This window comes from Typha latifolia, chromosome 2, assembly GCF_019914945.1.
Source record: "Typha latifolia isolate L0001 chromosome 2, TyphaL0001v2, whole genome shotgun sequence".
Taxonomy (NCBI): Eukaryota; Viridiplantae; Streptophyta; class Magnoliopsida; order Poales; family Typhaceae; genus Typha; species Typha latifolia.
The window spans coordinates 2,609,473-2,628,271 of record NC_133087.1 but is presented as its reverse complement, the minus strand read 5'-3'; the positions used below and the strand labels follow the sequence as shown (position 1 = coordinate 2,628,271).

Here is an 18,799-nt window from a genome sequence, read left to right as displayed (position 1 = left end):
GAAATAAAACGAACTACTACCTCGTTCTGAGCAATAAAATTAGATAAATTTCGTTATATTCTAAACAGCGTAGCTTATCTGGAAAAATCAATTGAATTTCATCTAGATTTAGTTCCAAACGTATCCTACAGCATATTATTCTAATGAGTACATAATTTTAGCTTTTTTTTATGTGAATACTGAAATGGATATTTGGGTTCACTATATTGTTTTGATTAGGGTACTGGGATATTTATATATCCATATTTGTGATCCACATAGAAGTACAAACCATTTTTTTTCTGTTATTATTGTTCAAAATTTATTAACTATAATATATTCATAGGATACTTTATTTATTTATTTATTTGACAGTCATATCTAGTTTAAAAGAATAGTAATAGCTTTTATGTAAACTACGTATCTAGTATAAACAAAAATAGATACACTTAATTTTAAGAGTTAATCTTATTATTATTATTCAAATTCAAAGTTTTTTTTTTTTTTACAAATTGCTCCGGATATAAATATAACAATGGAGGAGGCTATTTGCAAAATAAATTCTTAGATCTTAATGATAACATGATAAAGCTCTTGAAATTAAATACATTAATTTCGATGTACATATTTGTATAATAAAATATAGATAATTTATATTAAAAAAATACAGACAAGAGCTTATTTTTTCTATTTCAAAATTTTATTAGTATTATTATTATTGTTTTGCAAATGCCCTAACTGAGGAGCCGGTTTTGCAATAAATCTCAACTCTCTGTTTTGCAATAATTCTCAACTCTTAGAAAAAAAAATCCCACAAATAAATAAAAGCGGCACTATTTCCTTCTTCCTCGATGCTACTTTGGCTCGTACTCTGTAACACTCCCATCTCCTACCCTTCTCGTGCAGCAAATCCCAGATGTATCTCGAAACCTAGCACTAACACTAACCCTCGATGAACCCGCGAAGGCGATCCTTCCTCCCCCTCCTCTTCCTCCTCTCCTTCGCCGCCATCGCCCTCTACTCCTTCCACTACTCCTCCTCCTCCTCCCTCAACCTCTCCCTCTCCCTCTCCCCACCAAACCCTAACCATAACCCCAATCCTAACCCGACATTCCTCATCAAGCTGCTCGCCTTCGACCGCATCGATTCCCTCCACCGATGCCTCCGCTCCCTCGCCGCCGCCGACTACGCCGCCGACCGGGTCGCCCTCCATGTATTCCTCGACCACTTCGTCCCCCCGGCTGATCCCGTCAATGGATCCGCCGTTCTAGATCGGAAGCTGGAGGAGTCGCGCCGGATCCTTGAACTCGTGGACGGCTTTCGCTGGACCCACGGGGAGAAGCTTGTGCACTATCGCACTGCCAATGCTGGGCTCCAGGCGCAGTGGCTGGAGGCGTGGTGGCCCAGTTCGGACGACGAGTTCGCCTTCGTGGTGGAGGACGATCTCGAGCTTTCGCCGCTCTACTATAAGTTCTTGAAAGGATTAGTTTTGAAGTATTACTATGATAGATCCAACTATAGCCCGTCAATATTTGGAGCATCATTGCAGCGGCCAAGGTTTGTCGCTGGTATGACTGCAATTGCCTTTTAATTTGTCTAAAGTTTGCCTTTTGGTGTATCTGTTTTATATGCTATAGTAAGCTCACTTCAGATCTTGGTAATTCTTAGAAGTTTACGGAGTGTGTTTCTCATTGGTTAAAATGATCTTGATTTTAGTTCTTTGAAGTAAGATACTTCTGCCAGCAATGCTGGAGAAAGGCCTCCTCATAAGGAACGATCCACGATTAGTTTGTAGGTGGGTGAAGTTGGTACAATAAGGCTCGACAATTATCAATTTGATGACCCTTGATGGTTTTAAAGAACAAGAAACTGGAAATATATAATTGAATTAAAAGATTATTAGAGAATTGGACTTTTTGTCGATTCAGAAGCACTGTTTGATTATTTCCAATATGACAGGAAATTTGATGATTAAAGATTTAGAGGTCTTAAAAGATATGGCTGCACCACTATGTCCCCTTTAGCAGTGTTATATCTTTATGATGCTATCCAAAATAAGATCTCCTTAAACTTTTTCAGGGAAATATCTTACTGAAAGAAATCCAGAGGATGAATTTGTAGATCTTGGCTCATTCCATTTCTATCAGACCAAATTTGTACCATATGTCAGGAGTTGCATGCTAACTATTACTTAGTCATTATTCATTACATCTCGAACGCTTAAATAACTTCTTGAAATATTCCTAGTATCTCACATTCGATTTCTCAGCTTATTAATTGTTGAAATCTTAATAATTTCGATACCAATCCAAAAGTTGAATCTGATTTACTCGCAAATCTGCGACAGACTAGAAATCATCTCATTTGTTCCCATGTAAAAGCTGTTCTTTTGATTGCTTTTTCATAATGCTTCTACATTTCTGCTCATCTATATGGTTTTATCCCTTATACATATAGTAGAGCTTCACCTTGCAGTATAGTTTGTATTCACCTATTGGACTGACACAATAGTGCTGGCACAATTTTTATTTTTAACCATTTGGCACTTTAATAAATAGGTAAACATGGGAACAAATTACAGGTGGACAATGAAACTCACCTTTTCTTATACCAGATGGTTGGCACATGGGGTCAGCTTCTCTTTCCAAAACAATGGAAAGAATTCCGTTTGTGGTATGATGTACACAAATCCAAAGGAATCAAACCAATTCTGCAAGGCATGGTAATCTACGTCTTTCAACCAGCAACAACCCATTTGAACACATGAGATATTCCCAAGAGTGACCTTTTGGTTTGTGGATTCCATGTGAATGCAGGAATTTGTCTTCGAAGTTGTGTCAAAGCTACATCATAAGCTTTTCACTTTTCTGCATATTGATTGGTGCTGTAACATTTATTTCATATCCCATCCCTTTTTCAGGTGACTACGGGATGGTACAAAAGAATGGGTGAAAGGATATGGACTCCATGGTTCATCAAATTTATCCATTCCCAAGGATACTACAACATTTATACAAACTTTCAGCAAGAAAGGGCCCTCAGCATATCTCATAGGGATGCAGGTGTGAACTACGGGAGAAAAGTTGGCCCTGATTCTAATTTACTGGACGGAAGTTCACTTGACTTCAACCTATGGGAGCTACAGCCTTTGAGGAATCTAAAATTGTATGATTTCTGCTTCAGAGAAGTGTTTCCTGGGAGAATTGTTAGGAGCTTCCACCAACTTGGTCCTGTGCTGGAGCCCTTGCAAGAACAGAAAACCATTATACTCATAAGCTTGTACAGGACAGAAAAGAGTTCTGCGAGAAACTTGATTTGCCATCTTGAAAAAGTTGGTATGCAGAACTACATTCTCATTAGTGACAACTCTGAATTTCTGATGGACCTCACTCGGAGAGGATACCCTGTGATTGATGCAAGTCAATTGATCTACACTATTAGAGGCTACACCTCATTAGGCTCTGAAAATTCCAGAAAGGAATTGGTGAAGGAGATATTGGTTAAGGCTAATGTGATAAAGTATTCTCTGGAGCTAGGATACAATATATGGCTGATTGAAGGGAATGTAATTCCAATTAGTGCTACGTTACCTGTGCCGTCAGATCAGTCTTATGACTTCTTTGCTGCACTAGATTCAGAGTTGTTGTTCATAAGGAGCTCTCAAACTTCTCTGAGCATTTGGGTTGATAGTTTTATTTTGAAGGCGGCAACTGAAGGCAACTCTGTATCCATGCAATACAGAAGTTTTATATACCTTATCGCTAAAGCTTTGGAAACCAAGGGTGCTTTAAGGTTGTGGAGATTGAACGAGTGGGCAATTGCTATCAACAACATGAACCCAACAACAGCTAATGAGAGTGGAAAGAATTTGGTTTTCTGGCCTCATGATATGGCTTGGACTTCTGTCCAGAGGGAGCTTCAAAGATTGGATTTGTGGTTAATAGATGTTGATTCTTCTTGTACTGCTGTCTTTTGCCACCAAAGATAGTAACACAGGCAATACTGTTTTTTTCTTCTTTTTTCTTCTTTTTTCTTGTATTAATGATGATTGAGATCTTTCCATTAATCATATGTTGCATATGGAGGCAATTTCTTTCCATCAAAGTTGCTGTTTACTCTTGTACTAATTTCGCGATGAAATTATTATGAATATTATCAAATATAACATCTAGGTTGCTTGTATGTTGAGTTTAAATTCATTGTCTTGTAGTACAAAATAAGTCACGCTCTTTTCGGTATTCTGCTTTCCGTTTTTAAACAACTTTGTATAATCTCATTAGGTCCTCTTGCAGATAATTCCTATAGCTCATTTTATCTTATTAACCTGATCAAATTGTTGACTAGTTGAACTATCTTGCTTTATAGTGCATCTTAGTTTTGTGTTGACTACCAGTGCTCCCATATAATGCTCCTCTAATTAGGTTGCTTTCTTTATAGAGGAGATGCAGCTCAATTATGAGGACTTTGTTCTGATAACCTTATACAGCAATATAAGGCAATGCAGAATATTGGGTGGCATTTCACCACCAAACCTTTACAGTTTACACACATGAAATAGACGGCAAAGTTCACATGAGTTTGGTGTACCATGATACTAGTTAGTTGTCCATTTATTGTTTCAACAATTTTGCCACTTGTAAGCAAGAACTTGTTAATTATAACATCACCATCAACCAGCAATTCTGAAAGATGCCTTCTAAGAGCAAGCAATGCAACCACCTTTTTGAGGGGGAAAAAAAAATAAAAATTCTATGTCTATTTTCCTATTGCTTTCGCTTTAAGGGAATCTATTAGTTTTCTTGCAATAATTGAATGTGTACTATGCAATCAAGTAACTGTCTCCTATGAGTAGTGTGCACAATCTAGTGAGCATCAAATAGCTGAATTAATTACAAACCAGTCAAGCCCACCAGCATTATGATATCTAAGGTGATCTTAGTTTGCCACCATCCATGTGGCATAATCGTCACATGAATCATCCTTAGATACCTATCCCATCCATCCATCCATCCATCATATGGTTTTTATATATAAAATCAAATGTAAGTAAATGATCAGCAAGGGTGTTATTGTAATTATACAAAGAATTGCCTTACTATCCTGTGACCCATAGACGATAAGCCAAAGCTTTTGCATGATTGCCACCCAAAAGACGTGGATCAGAGATGCTTAAATTATAAAACACGCAAAGGGTTTTGAGATGTGGATCTATGAACTAATCAAAAGCGGCTTTTAAATATTAATCTTAGTCCGGCTCGTAATCCCAAACTCGGGTTAGATTTGGGTTTGGGCGCTTAGGAGGGATTAAGGAGGCCGGCTTTGGCTGGCAAATCACGTGGTTTGCCAAGTCGGGGATGTCATGTGACCCGACCACTCACCACTGACCTTGCCGTTGAAGACTTGGCCTTTTTTTGTCCTTTCCTGTGCTGCTTCCCAAGTGACCCATGACCCCACCCACTCGTTCCATAGGACATGGACCCAACTCTCTAATGACCAAGATGCCCCTCTACGTGCTCTTCCAATATTACTGAATTACCCTTGCTTGGATTAACGGTGGGCTCTGAGTGATCGTATAAAACACTCTTAATTTATCTTTACACAAATATTTCTATTAAATATATCATTAAAGAAATAATATTCCCTGCCCCCCCTTTTGTGATGAGCATGAGCTAAATGCCGAAGCCTACAAATATATAGCAATGTTTCTATCGTACACCTAATGAAAAAATAATATATTGCTGTATATTCATGTGAGGGCAATTCCGTCATTTGGTATACCGATCATGGGCATTTACGTCACCAAATCTGAACATTTTTGAAAAAACAAAGCAGCGGTTCGCATTTAGGAAAGGTACATTTCCAGCCGTCTGATCACCTCATCAGACGGCATCCGACAGCCGATAAAGAAAAGGGAGGGAAAGTGAATTAGCCGTCCGATTTCCCCCTTTACCCCTCCATTCACCTATTTAAACCCTTCCTCTCTAGGGCTCTTCTCACTACTCTCTAACCCTTCTCTTCTCAGATCGAGCACTCCTCGATCTCCAGATCTCGCTTTTCTTCTCCGGCGATCTCTAATCCACTTCGGTAAGAATCACATTTTGAAGTACCTTGCTTAGATTTCTCCTATCTCGCTTCGATTGCGTTGAGTTTTCACTTTTCTGAGTTATTCCACGGTTTTGCCTCTCATTTGCATTGGGACACTCGATCTGATCTCTGGGGAGTTGGTTTCGTGTTCTGGAGAATTTATTTTGATTAGTGTTTGTAATGATTATTTCCAACTAGTTAACGACTGTGATCTACGTAATTTCGCATATATCGCCATTGATCTCCTTAAGATTTCCTATATTTTCAGGTTCTTCCACGGATCTCATTGTGATGCACTCTTTTATGATTTTTTTGAGAAGCTTTCAGATTTCGAGATGTTTGATTTGATCTTGATAACGTCAGAGATGTAAGTCTCACAGTATACCTCTCATTATGGTCGTAATGTTGGATTCGTTTCTTTGACCTCCCTTTTATTCCTTCTCGTGATTTTATGGATCAATATCAGTTGGTACTTGTTTGTTATGATCTGACTGTGCCTGAGACAGAGGATTTAGTTTGTGGTTGACTTTTATTAATTCGTTTGTTTGACCTCCCTTTAATGCCTTCTCGTGATTTTTTATGGATCCATATCAGTTGGCACTTGTATGTTATGATCTGACTGTCTCTGGGACAGTGGATTTAGTTTGTGGTTGACTTCTATTCGATTCTAAATTGGACTCTCTCGTTCTTGCTATTTGAGAAGAATTGTGCGTAGATCTAAGTTCTGATTGATCCCTACTTTCTCTTTCAGGTAGAGATGAGAGAAATCCTCCACGTCCAGGGTGGCCAGTGCGGTAACCAGATTGGATCCAAGTTCTGGGAAGTAGTTTGCGATGAGCACGGCATTGATCCCACGGGAAGGTACATTGGGACCTCTGATCTCCAACTGGAGCGTGTGAATGTGTACTACAATGAGGCCTCGTGCGGGAGGTTTGTTCCAAGGGCGGTGCTCATGGATCTGGAGCCTGGGACTATGGATAGTGTACGCACTGGGCCTTATGGCCAGATCTTTCGCCCGGACAACTTTGTTTTTGGCCAGTCCGGTGCTGGGAACAACTGGGCAAAGGGTCATTACACCGAGGGAGCTGAACTCATCGATTCGGTTCTTGATGTTGTTAGAAAGGAGGCTGAGAACTGTGACTGCCTCCAAGGTTGGCAACATTTTCTTTTGCTTTAATATGCTTTCCTTGATTTTATTGCCTTTGAGAGCTATATTTGTTGGTGTATCCGTGCTGATCCCGTTTGTAACAGTAGTTTTGGGTAATTAATATTTTTTTGCGCTGAGTTTATACTTTTTGTTTTTCATGATATATGTATAATTTGGATATGCCTAGTTTAATATTTATTCCCTGGCTAGAAGAAAAAATATGCTTGAAAGAAGATTTAGACATATATAATAAAGTAATATTCTTTTGATTTATATTTTTATGTTGAGTTTCGTGATTTTATGCCTTTATGCTTCTATTATGACTTCAATTACGTGGATTATCAGGAATTTTCTGTGAAATTATACTGCACACTTCTTTTTCCTTATTTCCTCCAGTTATGTAAGCTTACTCCTATTTGTCTGCTGATCAGGTTTTCAAGTATGTCACTCTCTTGGTGGAGGGACTGGATCTGGGATGGGAACACTTCTGATCTCAAAGATCAGAGAGGAGTACCCTGACCGGATGATGCTTACATTCTCTGTCTTCCCTTCGCCAAAGGTGTCTGACACTGTTGTTGAGCCGTACAATGCAACTCTTTCTGTGCATCAGTTGGTGGAGAATGCAGATGAATGCATGGTGTTGGACAACGAGGCCCTCTATGATATTTGCTTTCGTACTCTCAAGCTGACTACTCCTAGCTGTAAGTTAATATTTGTTTAATAGCACCATTCCTTTGATGACAACCTATTTCATCATTAAATATTGTGTAGTAGGTTTGAGCAAAAAAAAAAAAATTTGTGTAGTAGGCATCATAGCATCTTTTTTTTTGGTTAAAATATTTGTTTCAGTAAATTACATTGTCCAAAAATGCCTTGCAAGTTTTCTGGTAAAGTTTTCAAGATTTATTAAAAGTTTGAAGCTAAGAAATTGATAGATATCTTTTCTGCATCTCTATTCAGATGAACTGTTGATATTTTTAAAAAAATGCACTGAGTTATGGCGATCATTATACAGAAACAATTGCTGATAGGAATAGATGATCTATTAGCTTATTTAAAGCCGTTTTCTTGAGGTTTTAAATCCCGCAAAGATTTAAGGTAGTAATAGTAGTGGTAATTCTCTTGTTGACTGTTCATATGTTATTTGGATTGATATATTTGGTTGGATATAGCAGATTGTCATGGGATTATTAAGAATTTAACGTCTAGTTATATAATCCTATCTCAAACCTTAGATAAGTTGAGATGCTGGCCAAAATGAAAAACTACTTATATGATAGCATACAGCTATTTTAGCTAACCCCTGCCCTAGAAATGTTAGTTATTCTTTGAAGAGGTTCTTTCCCCATTTGCTGTGGGACATTGCCTTCATAATTATATGTAGTTGCAGGTTTGGTATCCAAGTCTATCAATTGCCTAAACCATCTGAGGGAGGCAAATTTGGTTGAATGTTACCCACAATTGTTTTAGTGGAGGACAGTATGGTTAATAGTTAATAAGTTTTGAGAAAGATGATTTATGATTTTGCTGTCATACAATTTTGTTAAGGACGGTTGATTTGTGTCTCTTGTAGTTTTCAAGGAAAGGAGTAGTACTTCAAACTTGTCTACAATTAAAACTGTGAAATTCTTCGTTAACATCTACTTGCTAAGTTTTCACTAATTGCCCTCTGCAACTCGTGCTTACTGTGAAACAGTTGGAGACCTGAACCACCTGATCTCTGCCACCATGAGTGGTGTAACATGCTGCCTTCGTTTCCCTGGCCAGCTGAACTCAGACCTCCGCAAGCTTGCTGTCAACCTGATCCCCTTCCCCCGCCTCCATTTCTTCATGGTCGGCTTTGCCCCTCTCACGTCACGTGGATCACAGCAATACCGTGCCCTCACTGTCCCTGAGCTAACCCAGCAGATGTGGGATGCCAAGAACATGATGTGTGCTGCTGATCCTCGCCATGGCCGCTATCTGACGGCCTCAGCCATGTTCCGTGGCAAGATGAGCACCAAAGAGGTTGATGAGCAGATGATCAATGTCCAGAACAAGAACTCTTCCTACTTCGTGGAGTGGATTCCCAACAATGTAAAATCCAGTGTCTGTGACATCCCCCCTAGGGGGCTGTCTATGGCATCCACATTCATCGGCAATTCCACGTCCATCCAAGAGATGTTCAGGAGAGTGAGCGAGCAGTTCACGGCAATGTTCAGGAGGAAGGCTTTCTTGCACTGGTACACTGGTGAGGGTATGGATGAAATGGAGTTCACTGAGGCGGAGAGCAACATGAACGACCTTGTTTCCGAGTACCAGCAGTACCAGGATGCCACTGCAGATGATGAGGGTGAGTACGAGGACGAAGAGGAAGAGGTGGGTGAGGAAATGTGAGTAATACTTCGAGCTGGTTAGTTTTCAGCAATTGGTGGTGTTGTAGTATTGCAAGTCAGAGCAAGCAGGTTATTTCTATTTTTTTTTCTTTTCATTATGCTTTTTAATCTATTCTCTATGAGCCGTATCAGCTTATCCTGTTATGTTGTTATCTGTACCTTGTCAGTATTCTACCCAAGTTGTTGCTACCAGATTGATATTTGTTAGGTAATATTCTGTCTTTCTGTTTCCTTTTTCGGAGTGAAACTGATGTATTTTGTATTTATGCCAGTATGTTTTTGGTTAATGCATCAAAGCACATGACTGCTGAAGAATTATTTGATGTCAATCAGAAAATTTGATTGTGATTCTAGATGATGATTTGGGAAATTATACTTTAGCCTCATGCGGTTTGATCAGGTTTTAATTTACTCCATTTGCTTCAAACTTAATCACTAGATCAGATTGTAAATGTTAATTGGGATGAAATAAGATTTAATAAAATCCTCGTAGAAATAGTAAAATGTTGTTTTTGGATAGAAAATCTAATGATTTGTAATTTGGTTGGGCCACGGGGTAGTTCTTGTGGTCATTTGATTCATGCACAGCTTAAAGGTACTCATTCATAAATAAGTTATCATTTTAATAGATTTTTACAAACAATTATTTATTTATTTTGCTCAGGTGGATATATTTTTGTAAGTTAGAAAAACGAATCATCATTGCACAGTAAGTTGGCAGTATTTATTTCTCGCTCATCTCATTCAGCTTCCCACAATCATTATGAGAGTATTTTAGTCATTATATTTTAAAATAATCATTTTATAACTAAATAATAGAATATGAATAAACTGATAAAGACATCTAATTGATATTTAAGAGATGAAAGTAAATTTATCTCTTAAAAAAATCCCTAACGCACGAGGCCTAACTATTTAAGAAGTGAAAATTTATACTAATAGTTTATTTCCTCCTAAGCACTGATCCGTCCTGTCTTATCTACACAACTGTAACATGGGAGTTAAAAGGGACTCTCATTTTGCTCCTACCTGTTTTTAAATGCTTCAAAATGAGTCCCCCCATGGCTTCATTCGAAGCCCAAATAAGTGCAAGCCCGTAACCTATATGGGCCCATATCTCTACCAAGTTCATTAAACTGTCTTCAATTTGGAAGACCCAGTATCGGATCCCAAATGCTAGCTACACTTACCTGTATGAACTGGCACTCAGACTTGGTTTCTTGTTCTTATGCCAACTTGCTTTATAATTCAATCAAATCTTTGGTGGTATCAGTAGAACTCAACCACTGTAGTCTACAGATGGTTGCCTTCCGTTAGAATATATATTAAATGCGTGAAAGAAAAGCAACCTTAGCTTTGTTTGCGTATATCAGTTTTGGTGTATAAACCAGCTCAAAAGATGCCAAGATTTTCTCTACTTAGTCTTCAACTCCTTAATTATTATCCAATAAGTTTACATCCAACCGAACCACCTCACCTACCACCCAACTCTATTAAAGCCAAATTGACTTCCCGAATGATGAGAACACGACGCACCACCAGAAATATATAAATAAAGAAACGGACACGGTCGCCTCTGACCCAACTCCGCTTCCCACTTTGCCTAAAATATTCACCGAACTTGAAATGACCTTCTGGAGTGCATTCGTCAGCTCTCAGCCGTCCAAATCAATATGAGACGCACCCATCGGACGCCCAGGAGAATCCCATGTCTTTGGCGTTGATGGCACGGCTACGTGGATATTAGTTTGACATTTTAATTTGCCGACATCATTTATTTTCCTCCAAGTGAACAACTTTAGGGACTTCTTTACTTTATGAACAACGTTATTTCTATAACAATTTTTCTCTTTGCTACTCATAAAATAAAATTTTTATTTCAGGAATAATTACTTTTGTGCTCGTTTGTATTCTAAAATAAGAGTATAATAATTATGTTAATATGATATAAAATAAAATAAAAAATATTTTTTTTATAAAATTATCATGAATATATTTTGATTTAATATAAAGTAGGTTGATGGGATCAATGGTAAATTAGTAATTGAATTAGTGTGTGATATAAGATATATTTTTTATATTTTAGGTATATGAATAATATAATGTTCAGCTGTTATTTTCAAAATAAAAAATTATTTTTAAATTGAACGAGACTTATACTGTTTAGTTATGTTCTTATCCCTTGGTGGACTCAAATTAGCTCATATATATATATATATATATGAAATAATGTAGAATATCTTCCTCTTATTCTTTATTTCAGCCGTACCTTTTGCCACAAGCCATACACCAATGCATCGTATTAAATTTGATGAATAACTTAGCATTAACTGAGTCATAGCTCGTGACAGAAAAAGATAAAAAAAAAAGGATTAGTTGAAGATTAAGGATAATTAAAAAAAATGGCGTGATTAAAGAACGCTCATAGGGAGTAATAGTATTAGCCTATAATATGCTACGAAGTTTGCTAGTTAATCAAACTGCTTTCATGTCCGAGGACCACGAAGGACTTGTATATGAATGTATTAATAATTATCTTTTGTTATTTTATTTTTGATAATTTAAGAGTTTATAGATTATAAGCTGGGCATTAAGACCAGTTCTCCTAGATAATTAGGTTGATCTATCGAGCTAACAATCTAATAATAACGAGTTGTTGCAAAAATTTAGACTCCCAACCTTTTTATTAGGGAGGTAGGACTTAATTACTGTGCTAATAGTTGGGCCTGAGTGATAATTCTTTTTTTAAGGATCTAAAATATATGATAGATTCCAAACCAACTCATCACTATTGCACTAATTTGTGGTTTGGAAGTTAACGACTTCACACTAAGACGTCGATCATTAATTTAGTTTTGGGGGCTCCTCTTTTTCGTTCATTTTAGACCATTATTCCCTACCTTTAGTTATCTTAATTAATTATTAAGTTCTAGGTAGGTGATAATTACAATATGCGTGCTAGATGACATAATATCATTAAGAACAATACGTTTATTATTATTATTATTATTGGTGTTTTGGCGTTAATATCAATAGCCCATTGTCAGTATAACGCCACAATTAACTAACTCAAAATGCCTTCAAGTTTTGCTGCAAGGCATCAAATTCTTGGTCATATATAGTGTTGTCAAAGTACAGGAGTTGGTAAAACAATGCTGACATATGAGATGACCACATATTGAATGCCTGTGAGTCACCCAAAGGATAACCAAGTTCTTGAGGGACTCATCAGCAAAAGTGGCAGAAAGAGTAGATTACTTATGCCTTCAAATTTATAGGATTTGCTCCTCAATAGTCAAGAGAGGAGCCACCTTTATGGGATTGCACCTTTGGCAATCAAATCTGGGAAGAAAGTTGCAGTGGTGGCAGCATAAGGGAAAAGGCATTGATCATACTCAAAGCAATCAGTAAAAGTATATATATATATATAGAGAGAGAGAGAGAGAGAGAGAGAGATCTCACACTTCAAGAAGGAAAAATAGTCAAAGAAAGGGGCTGGAAAGGAAAAGAGATTCCAGGTGAAGTAAAAGGGGGGATGGATGGAGATGAAGGTGGGACCCAAACTTCCTCATGCTGAAACCACCCTACGGCCATAAGTCCACCCTTCAGTAGTCCACTTTGATTATTCTTTCTCTTAAAAGGATATACTTATGCACCATTAATGGACAATTTGTTTGATTATTATTAATTTGCCTTCTGGATCCAACTATATATTCCATGTAGTAATGAGGTTTAGTTGTTTAGTCACTATTTGCCATTAGTGTTACAAATGTATCAAAATCATACATTACCAAGTTGAGGGGGAGAACACAAGAAAAAGAAAAGAAAAATACATTGGGTCTCAGCTAACATAAAAAAGCATCACTAGCTAAGCCAAAATGATAAAGGAAGGCCATGAAGAGAAAAGGTAGGTAGGTCATGTAGGGGAACATCCAACTGTCAACAAATGTATTTGGGAGTGACATTTATTGCAAAATAAGCTGGCAAGCATAAGTGTTGCAAAAAGGACACAGAGATCAGAGGGGAAGTGGTAATCAGATATGATGATGAATTATGACTACAAGTTTTCCATAGAAATGAACCAATCATTATTTATGATTGGGTTTAGCTTATAAACCACCTCTCAGAACGTCCTGATAGAATTGAACTCTTTTTTGAGTTCACAGGCTTATCTGCCTCCATCTTATCAACTTGTTGCTCTCATTCTTTCAAGATACCCCATCATCAAAGTATACATTAGAAGTCTGATTAGTATTGGCAACTGAAGAACTGAGCTCGTCAGTGGAATTGTAAATTGCAAAGCAGATCCTTTAACGTGACTCACGAGAATGCGTGGGCATTCTAAAAATTTTGCACTCCAGTTGGAAAAATCAGCATAACACACTATCGCCGCCCGTTTGCCCAACTCCTTATTTGGTTTTTAGGTTTCATATTGGGTAGTCTGTTGTGGTGCGCCTGTTTCGGTATGTCGTGCAGTTCCATTACTTGTATCGTTCGCTGCTTCTTTGCTGCATCAATATGAAGTAGGAAGCACAAATCAGATAATTTACTAGGTCTTACTGCAAACGTAACTAATGAATTTGTAATAAGGATTAAAGATAAAGAGAAGAACAGACCATTTTCTGCTTCCTGGTAACGTTCATGAAGCTTCCGCTTTGCTAATTCTAGCTTGGAGTCCTCGGAACAACTTGATTTCTAGAATAAAGGTTGAAAAATGCACCCATGAAGTCCATAAATACTAAGATCACTTCATATGCCACTACTACTAAAGTACTTACATCAGTCGGAATTGGGGGCTTTCTTTGGACCACAAGGGTTTCTTGCAGATGTTTAGGTCTCATCTCAGGGGATGGTTTTGGTGGTCTGCCAGGTCCAGAATCAGCATTTGCGGGCTTGCTCTGTTTGCTCGTGATAGAGTGGGATCTTGCTTGTCCATTTGAGGCTTCCTGTTGTTTCGTTTGTCTCATTACTGGCTCTTGGATCTTCACTTGTCCTCTCTCATCAGGATGAACTGATTGCCGAGGAGGCTGCAGCTTCCTCACTGGTTCATGGTTAACCAAAGGTTTTCTTGAGTTTTGCCGTTTATTATCGAAGTCCTCATTATTCCTAAAATCTACAGCCAAAAGTTCCCATGAGGAGCTTTAAGTTAATACACGTCAAATTGAAGAATGAAAACAATCAGAATATTGCAACTAGGGAACAAGAAACGCTAAGATGCTCACTTCCGTCATCATCCATTCCATCGAAGAACTGCAAATCAACCAATTTCAACAATGCATAGAAAGTGAAATCCAGTCAGTTCATTGAGGCATTGTGCTCAAAGCATGAATACAGTATGACAGAACTGCTTAATCCAATATACCTCGGAGAGCGGTATGGAAGTAGTCTGGGTCGCAAATAAAGCGACATCATCCAGAGGAGGGGAAGGGAGCCCTTCTTCCTCGTCAAGAACAGATGGATTGAGAGAGTCCGGAGAATTATCTATAATTTAAGACTATGATTAGCTATATTGTGAAGATTAAGGACCAGATAAAATACCAAACATGAGAAGAAGATGGAGTATGAAAAAAAAAATTTGCTTTCTTTACCTGCAATGGCAGCGGTTGCATTGACCCACTCATCAACTAAAATCTTCCACTCTCTGCAGCACAAAGCAAATCAAGTGTGATTAGTATCGAAAACACTCCAAATTCATACAGATAGAAAAATAGTAATTCTTCCTTAAAAGTACTCCCACATGACCAACAGGCATTAAACTTCAATGATAGAAATGAAAAGGCCTCTACTTCATAAGCTATGCCAAATAACCAAACTAATATACTGCTATAATATTTTGTGTTGAGATATAACAGTAACATTTGAGCACCAGGAAGTGAGATATAATATCAACAAAAACATAAAAGTATCACAATAAATATAAGCACGATTTGGTGTCTTCGATTCAATTAGAGACATGAAATTTGGAGTTCACAACCAACCCCTAGATAATAAAGAGCTGTGTATATTGCTTTCAACAAGAAAAAATCAATACATATATAAACTAAGCATGAGAAATGAAGAATATTTCAACGTAAATTAATAAGTTTACAAAACCAATATATGTGGATCCATCTTCAAGCCCTATTTGAGAAGGGCATCCGGAAGCTCTACAAAGGGTTCTTGTACTTGCAATAAAAGTAATTTTTCTAACTGTGCTAATGCTCTGAACTTGCAAGAAGAACATCAAACTTACTCTATAAGAGTGCGCACGAGGTGGCGAATTTGCTTGGAATTATGCTTCCGTAGGCCGTTAACAGCCCTTCCAATTTCAGTTGCCTAAGATATTTCACCAAGGGTGAAAAGTCATTAGCAACAAAAGAACCCTAAACTCACTCCTTCCTCTTCAACAAGCCTCTGCATTTTGATGAAGAGAAACAAAAAGATATCAATGAGTTATTCAACCACACCTTCAAGGTTTCTACGGAGAGCTCCATCAACTGCAGCCTCCTCAGTGACTCGAACAAGAAGCTATCCGACTGCAATTAAATTGCATCAGACTAATCATCCATGGACTAGAAAATTTAAAGCAGAACACCATCAAGAACTTGTTACAATTTCAGCGACCATATCAACTACTAACGCTTGAGCCATCTAACGTATCACAAAACTAGCAAAGAAAACGATAAGCAACCAAAAAAATCCAATCCTATACTAGAGGCTGCCACAAACCTGATCTTGCTTGTTAAAAAGGATCTCCTTGATCCTTAGAACTTCCCCAAAAGTTTGGTTTTCCTCCTCAATCTCCTCAGTGAGGGCCTCCGCCTCGTCGTAGCTGTAGTTGCTTACGACCCGGCGCAAGTCCTCAGGCCCGTCGTTGCTGCTATCAACCTTGCTCTCCTTCTCCACATCTCTCTTCACACTAGCAACTCCTTCCTCCCGTTCGGTGATGCGAAGCTCGACGCGATCGCACCCGAAACACCGCGGTAGGAGAGAGATATAAAGCTTTTCAGCAATCTGGTCTCTTCGGTTTCGGAATTCCTGGGGGCAATCGGATGATGCCACAAGGATAGCGTGGTCGATCACATCAAAGATGTCGGAATTGGCACTGTGGAAAAACTTCCTCCAGTAATCTAAAGATCCAGGAGGAGATGCCATGGCGGCGGCTGCGCCGGGAATAGGAACTCCAGCGAAAGCAACCAAAGGAATCAGAGGAAATCGGCCACAAGATCAAATATTGACTGTACTTCCTGGATTGAACACACAAAAATCCAAATGGGTATCGTCCGTTTCACCGATCGAGCACGGTTTCGATCGAACGTGAAAAAACCACGAGGTTGTTGGTTTTTCCCAACCCAAAAGATAGTCCTTTTTCTTTTCCCCTCTCCTTTCCTTCCGCCCCAATCGCACTCCTGCAATCTAAACTCCTTCCGATCGTCCACAGTTTCGATAAATCCTTCAAGAAATTTACGCCCAAAAGTATAATTAATCGGACTCGGAGAGGAAGCACGATTGTCCGAATGACCAAAACCCAACTCAGAAGCTAAACTCAGGTGAAAATTAACGCAGGAAACCGAAACCTCCCCTGTTGGAAAAGATAGGAAGGGAAGAAATCTCTTTCTCTATCAAACTCTCTATCTCCTCGGCTCTGCGGAATAAATTTTGTTCCTCTCTCTCTTCTCTCTCTTCTCTCTGAGTGCAAGAAAAGGAATCGACGCGAATATCTACGATAGATAGAGACCGGGTGCTAATCCGAATCCAATTTAACCCAACCCAAAATCCACAATTCCCACTTCTTTCTTTTTTAATCCCCCATTTAATTTATTTTTTGAGAAAATTAATCCCCCCTCAATAATTAAAGAAACTTTTCAAAGAAAGCACTCTTTTTTAACATAAAAAAAGAAGTCTTCTATTATTAAGTAATTAGAGAATACGAGAAGTCGAGAACTAGAAGAATCCATCAACTTCTCCATACGGTGGAATGGACGGCGATGGGGGGGCCAATTCATGGTTGTCTAATATGATAAGATCTTTGTGGATAGATACATGATGTCATGTCACCTAATTTTGTGCTCAATTTGGATCTCTGTCATTGTTTAAAGACAAGCACTGCTACATTTCGTTATCTGACGGCTCAACAGGGGATTCGATCGATTTATTTCCGAATCGGAGGGTTGTCCTGGTTCAATGTTCACGTTTTATAACTTCCCCCCCCCCTCCAAGAGTCCAAAATTATAAATGTGTCATCCTTCAGAGAAGTATTTCTTCTACTTTCAACTCGAGAAAAATCTAACGGACGACACTCCCGTACCTGTCGGGGCGCGGGGGATGTAAAACTCGCCGCGTAAATGGAACCGGTTGCGATCTGGTTACCGCGGGTGAGATTCGTGGACTTGATTTGGGGTGATGCGGAATAATGACCTGGACAAGCGAGAGGTTATCGGGGTTGCCATTACGCGTCTATTCTCACTATTCGCGGCTGGATAACAGCACGGAAACCAATTCTTGTTCATTGTTGTGAAGAAAATATTACGAGAATGCCACGTAGTTTTCCAGCGGCAGCAGCGGTTTGCGCAGCAGTTTTAATAACTCCTATGAGAATAAACATAAGAATATGAATTAGAGACTATAAAACGGATAGGATTGGGTTCCGTTTCGTCCTCTTGTTTCAAATAAAAGCTGGACAAAATAGCTTTGCAACTAATATGCCACTTTTTAACTGCCAACTCAATGTGGGAAAAAACTTGAAAAGTAAAAGTAAAAGGGAAAAAGTTTGGACCATGCTAAGCTTATTACACAATAGACTCCGTTTTGCAAAAGAATACATGACGGTAAGTTCCTGCTCGCTTAGAGGAAAATACGCGAAGTACACGTGCTCGAAAGGATACGTACGCGTGTTTCGCTCCCGCATTTGGACGTGCTACCACGTGACACGTGTAAGCTAGGTGGGCTGGTCTCCTGTTCTGTTTCTTTTATTATGGATCCTATGGAACAATTCCGTGGGCCCACACTGCCTAGAAGAGTCCAAGAAGGGATACAGATCTTAAAGAGTAATGCTATCATGCTTGGAGATTCGTGACATTTTGATTATTCTAATTCACTGGAGGGCCCGGGGGTTGGGGGGGAGATGGGATGTGAACAGATAAGGCTAAGCTCCATATCTTGCTGTCCTCTTTTTGATGACCTGGTGCAATTCCTGCTGCATGAAATTTCGTACACCTATAATCCATAACCTTTT

The 18,799-nt window shown here is 38.6% G+C and overlaps 3 protein-coding genes across 5 annotated transcripts; 2 read left to right on the top strand and 1 right to left on the bottom strand.

Moving 5' to 3' along the window:
- Positions 1–818: 818 nt before the first annotated feature.
- Positions 819–4,174, top strand: LOC140782912 (uncharacterized). 2 transcript variants are annotated; one of them, XM_073129787.1, is made up of 3 exons: positions 819–1,536; positions 2,594–2,696; positions 2,900–4,174. In XM_073129787.1, exons 1-3 carry the CDS (start codon positions 932–934, stop codon positions 3,965–3,967), a joined length of 1,776 nt encoding a protein of 591 aa, XP_072985888.1. In that variant the 5' UTR covers positions 819–931; the 3' UTR covers positions 3,968–4,174. The 2 variants fall into 2 exon arrangements, with proteins under 2 accessions (XP_072985888.1, XP_072985887.1); XM_073129786.1 differs by having other exon boundaries at positions 819–1,547; positions 2,538–2,701.
- A 1,789-nt stretch (positions 4,175–5,963) lies between these two features.
- Positions 5,964–9,943, top strand: LOC140782135 (tubulin beta-1 chain). 2 transcript variants are annotated; one of them, XM_073128550.1, is made up of 5 exons: positions 5,980–6,063; positions 6,332–6,430; positions 6,815–7,214; positions 7,642–7,911; positions 8,907–9,943. In XM_073128550.1, the coding sequence occupies exons 3-5, from the start codon at positions 6,821–6,823 to the stop codon at positions 9,584–9,586; spliced, it is 1,344 nt and encodes a 447-aa protein (XP_072984651.1). In that variant the 5' UTR covers positions 5,980–6,063; positions 6,332–6,430; positions 6,815–6,820; the 3' UTR covers positions 9,587–9,943. The 2 variants fall into 2 exon arrangements, with proteins under 2 accessions (XP_072984650.1, XP_072984651.1); XM_073128549.1 differs by lacking the exon at positions 6,332–6,430 and having other exon boundaries at positions 5,964–6,063.
- A 3,661-nt stretch (positions 9,944–13,604) lies between these two features.
- Positions 13,605–17,296, bottom strand: LOC140782368 (probable mediator of RNA polymerase II transcription subunit 26b). Its single transcript, XM_073128892.1, has 9 exons — positions 16,294–17,296; positions 16,032–16,100; positions 15,818–15,900; positions 15,174–15,226; positions 14,948–15,066; positions 14,808–14,835; positions 14,364–14,698; positions 14,202–14,280; positions 13,605–14,093 (listed from the first exon to the last, which is right to left on the bottom strand). The coding sequence occupies exons 1-9, from the start codon at positions 16,717–16,719 to the stop codon at positions 13,969–13,971; spliced, it is 1,317 nt and encodes a 438-aa protein (XP_072984993.1). The 5' UTR covers positions 16,720–17,296; the 3' UTR covers positions 13,605–13,968.
- Between the last annotated feature and the right edge of the window lie 1,503 nt (positions 17,297–18,799).

Bases quoted from the DNA above. Each gene is read 5' to 3' on its own strand.
- LOC140782912 (XM_073129786.1), top strand. From the start codon at position 932: ATGAACCCGCGAAGGCGATCCTTCCTCCCCCTCCTCTTCCTCCTCTCC. The intron at 1,548-2,537 runs GTATGACTGCAA...TTTAATAAATAG, and splicing joins GCGGCCAAGGTTTGTCGCTG to GTAAACATGGGAACAAATTA. The intron at 2,702-2,899 runs GTAATCTACGTC...TCCCTTTTTCAG, and splicing joins AACCAATTCTGCAAGGCATG to GTGACTACGGGATGGTACAA.
- LOC140782368 (XM_073128892.1), bottom strand. From the start codon at position 16,719: ATGGCATCTCCTCCTGGATCTTTAGATTACTGGAGGAAGTTTTTCCAC. The intron at 14,281-14,363 runs GTAAGTACTTTA...CCTTTATTCTAG, and splicing joins AGCCCCCAATTCCGACTGAT to AAATCAAGTTGTTCCGAGGA. The intron at 14,094-14,201 runs GTCTGTTCTTCT...ATATTGATGCAG, and splicing joins TTACCAGGAAGCAGAAAATG to CAAAGAAGCAGCGAACGATA.
- LOC140782135 (XM_073128549.1), top strand. From the start codon at position 6,821: ATGAGAGAAATCCTCCACGTCCAGGGTGGCCAGTGCGGTAACCAGATT. The intron at 7,215-7,641 runs GTTGGCAACATT...TCTGCTGATCAG, and splicing joins GAACTGTGACTGCCTCCAAG to GTTTTCAAGTATGTCACTCT. The intron at 7,912-8,906 runs GTAAGTTAATAT...ACTGTGAAACAG, and splicing joins CAAGCTGACTACTCCTAGCT to TTGGAGACCTGAACCACCTG.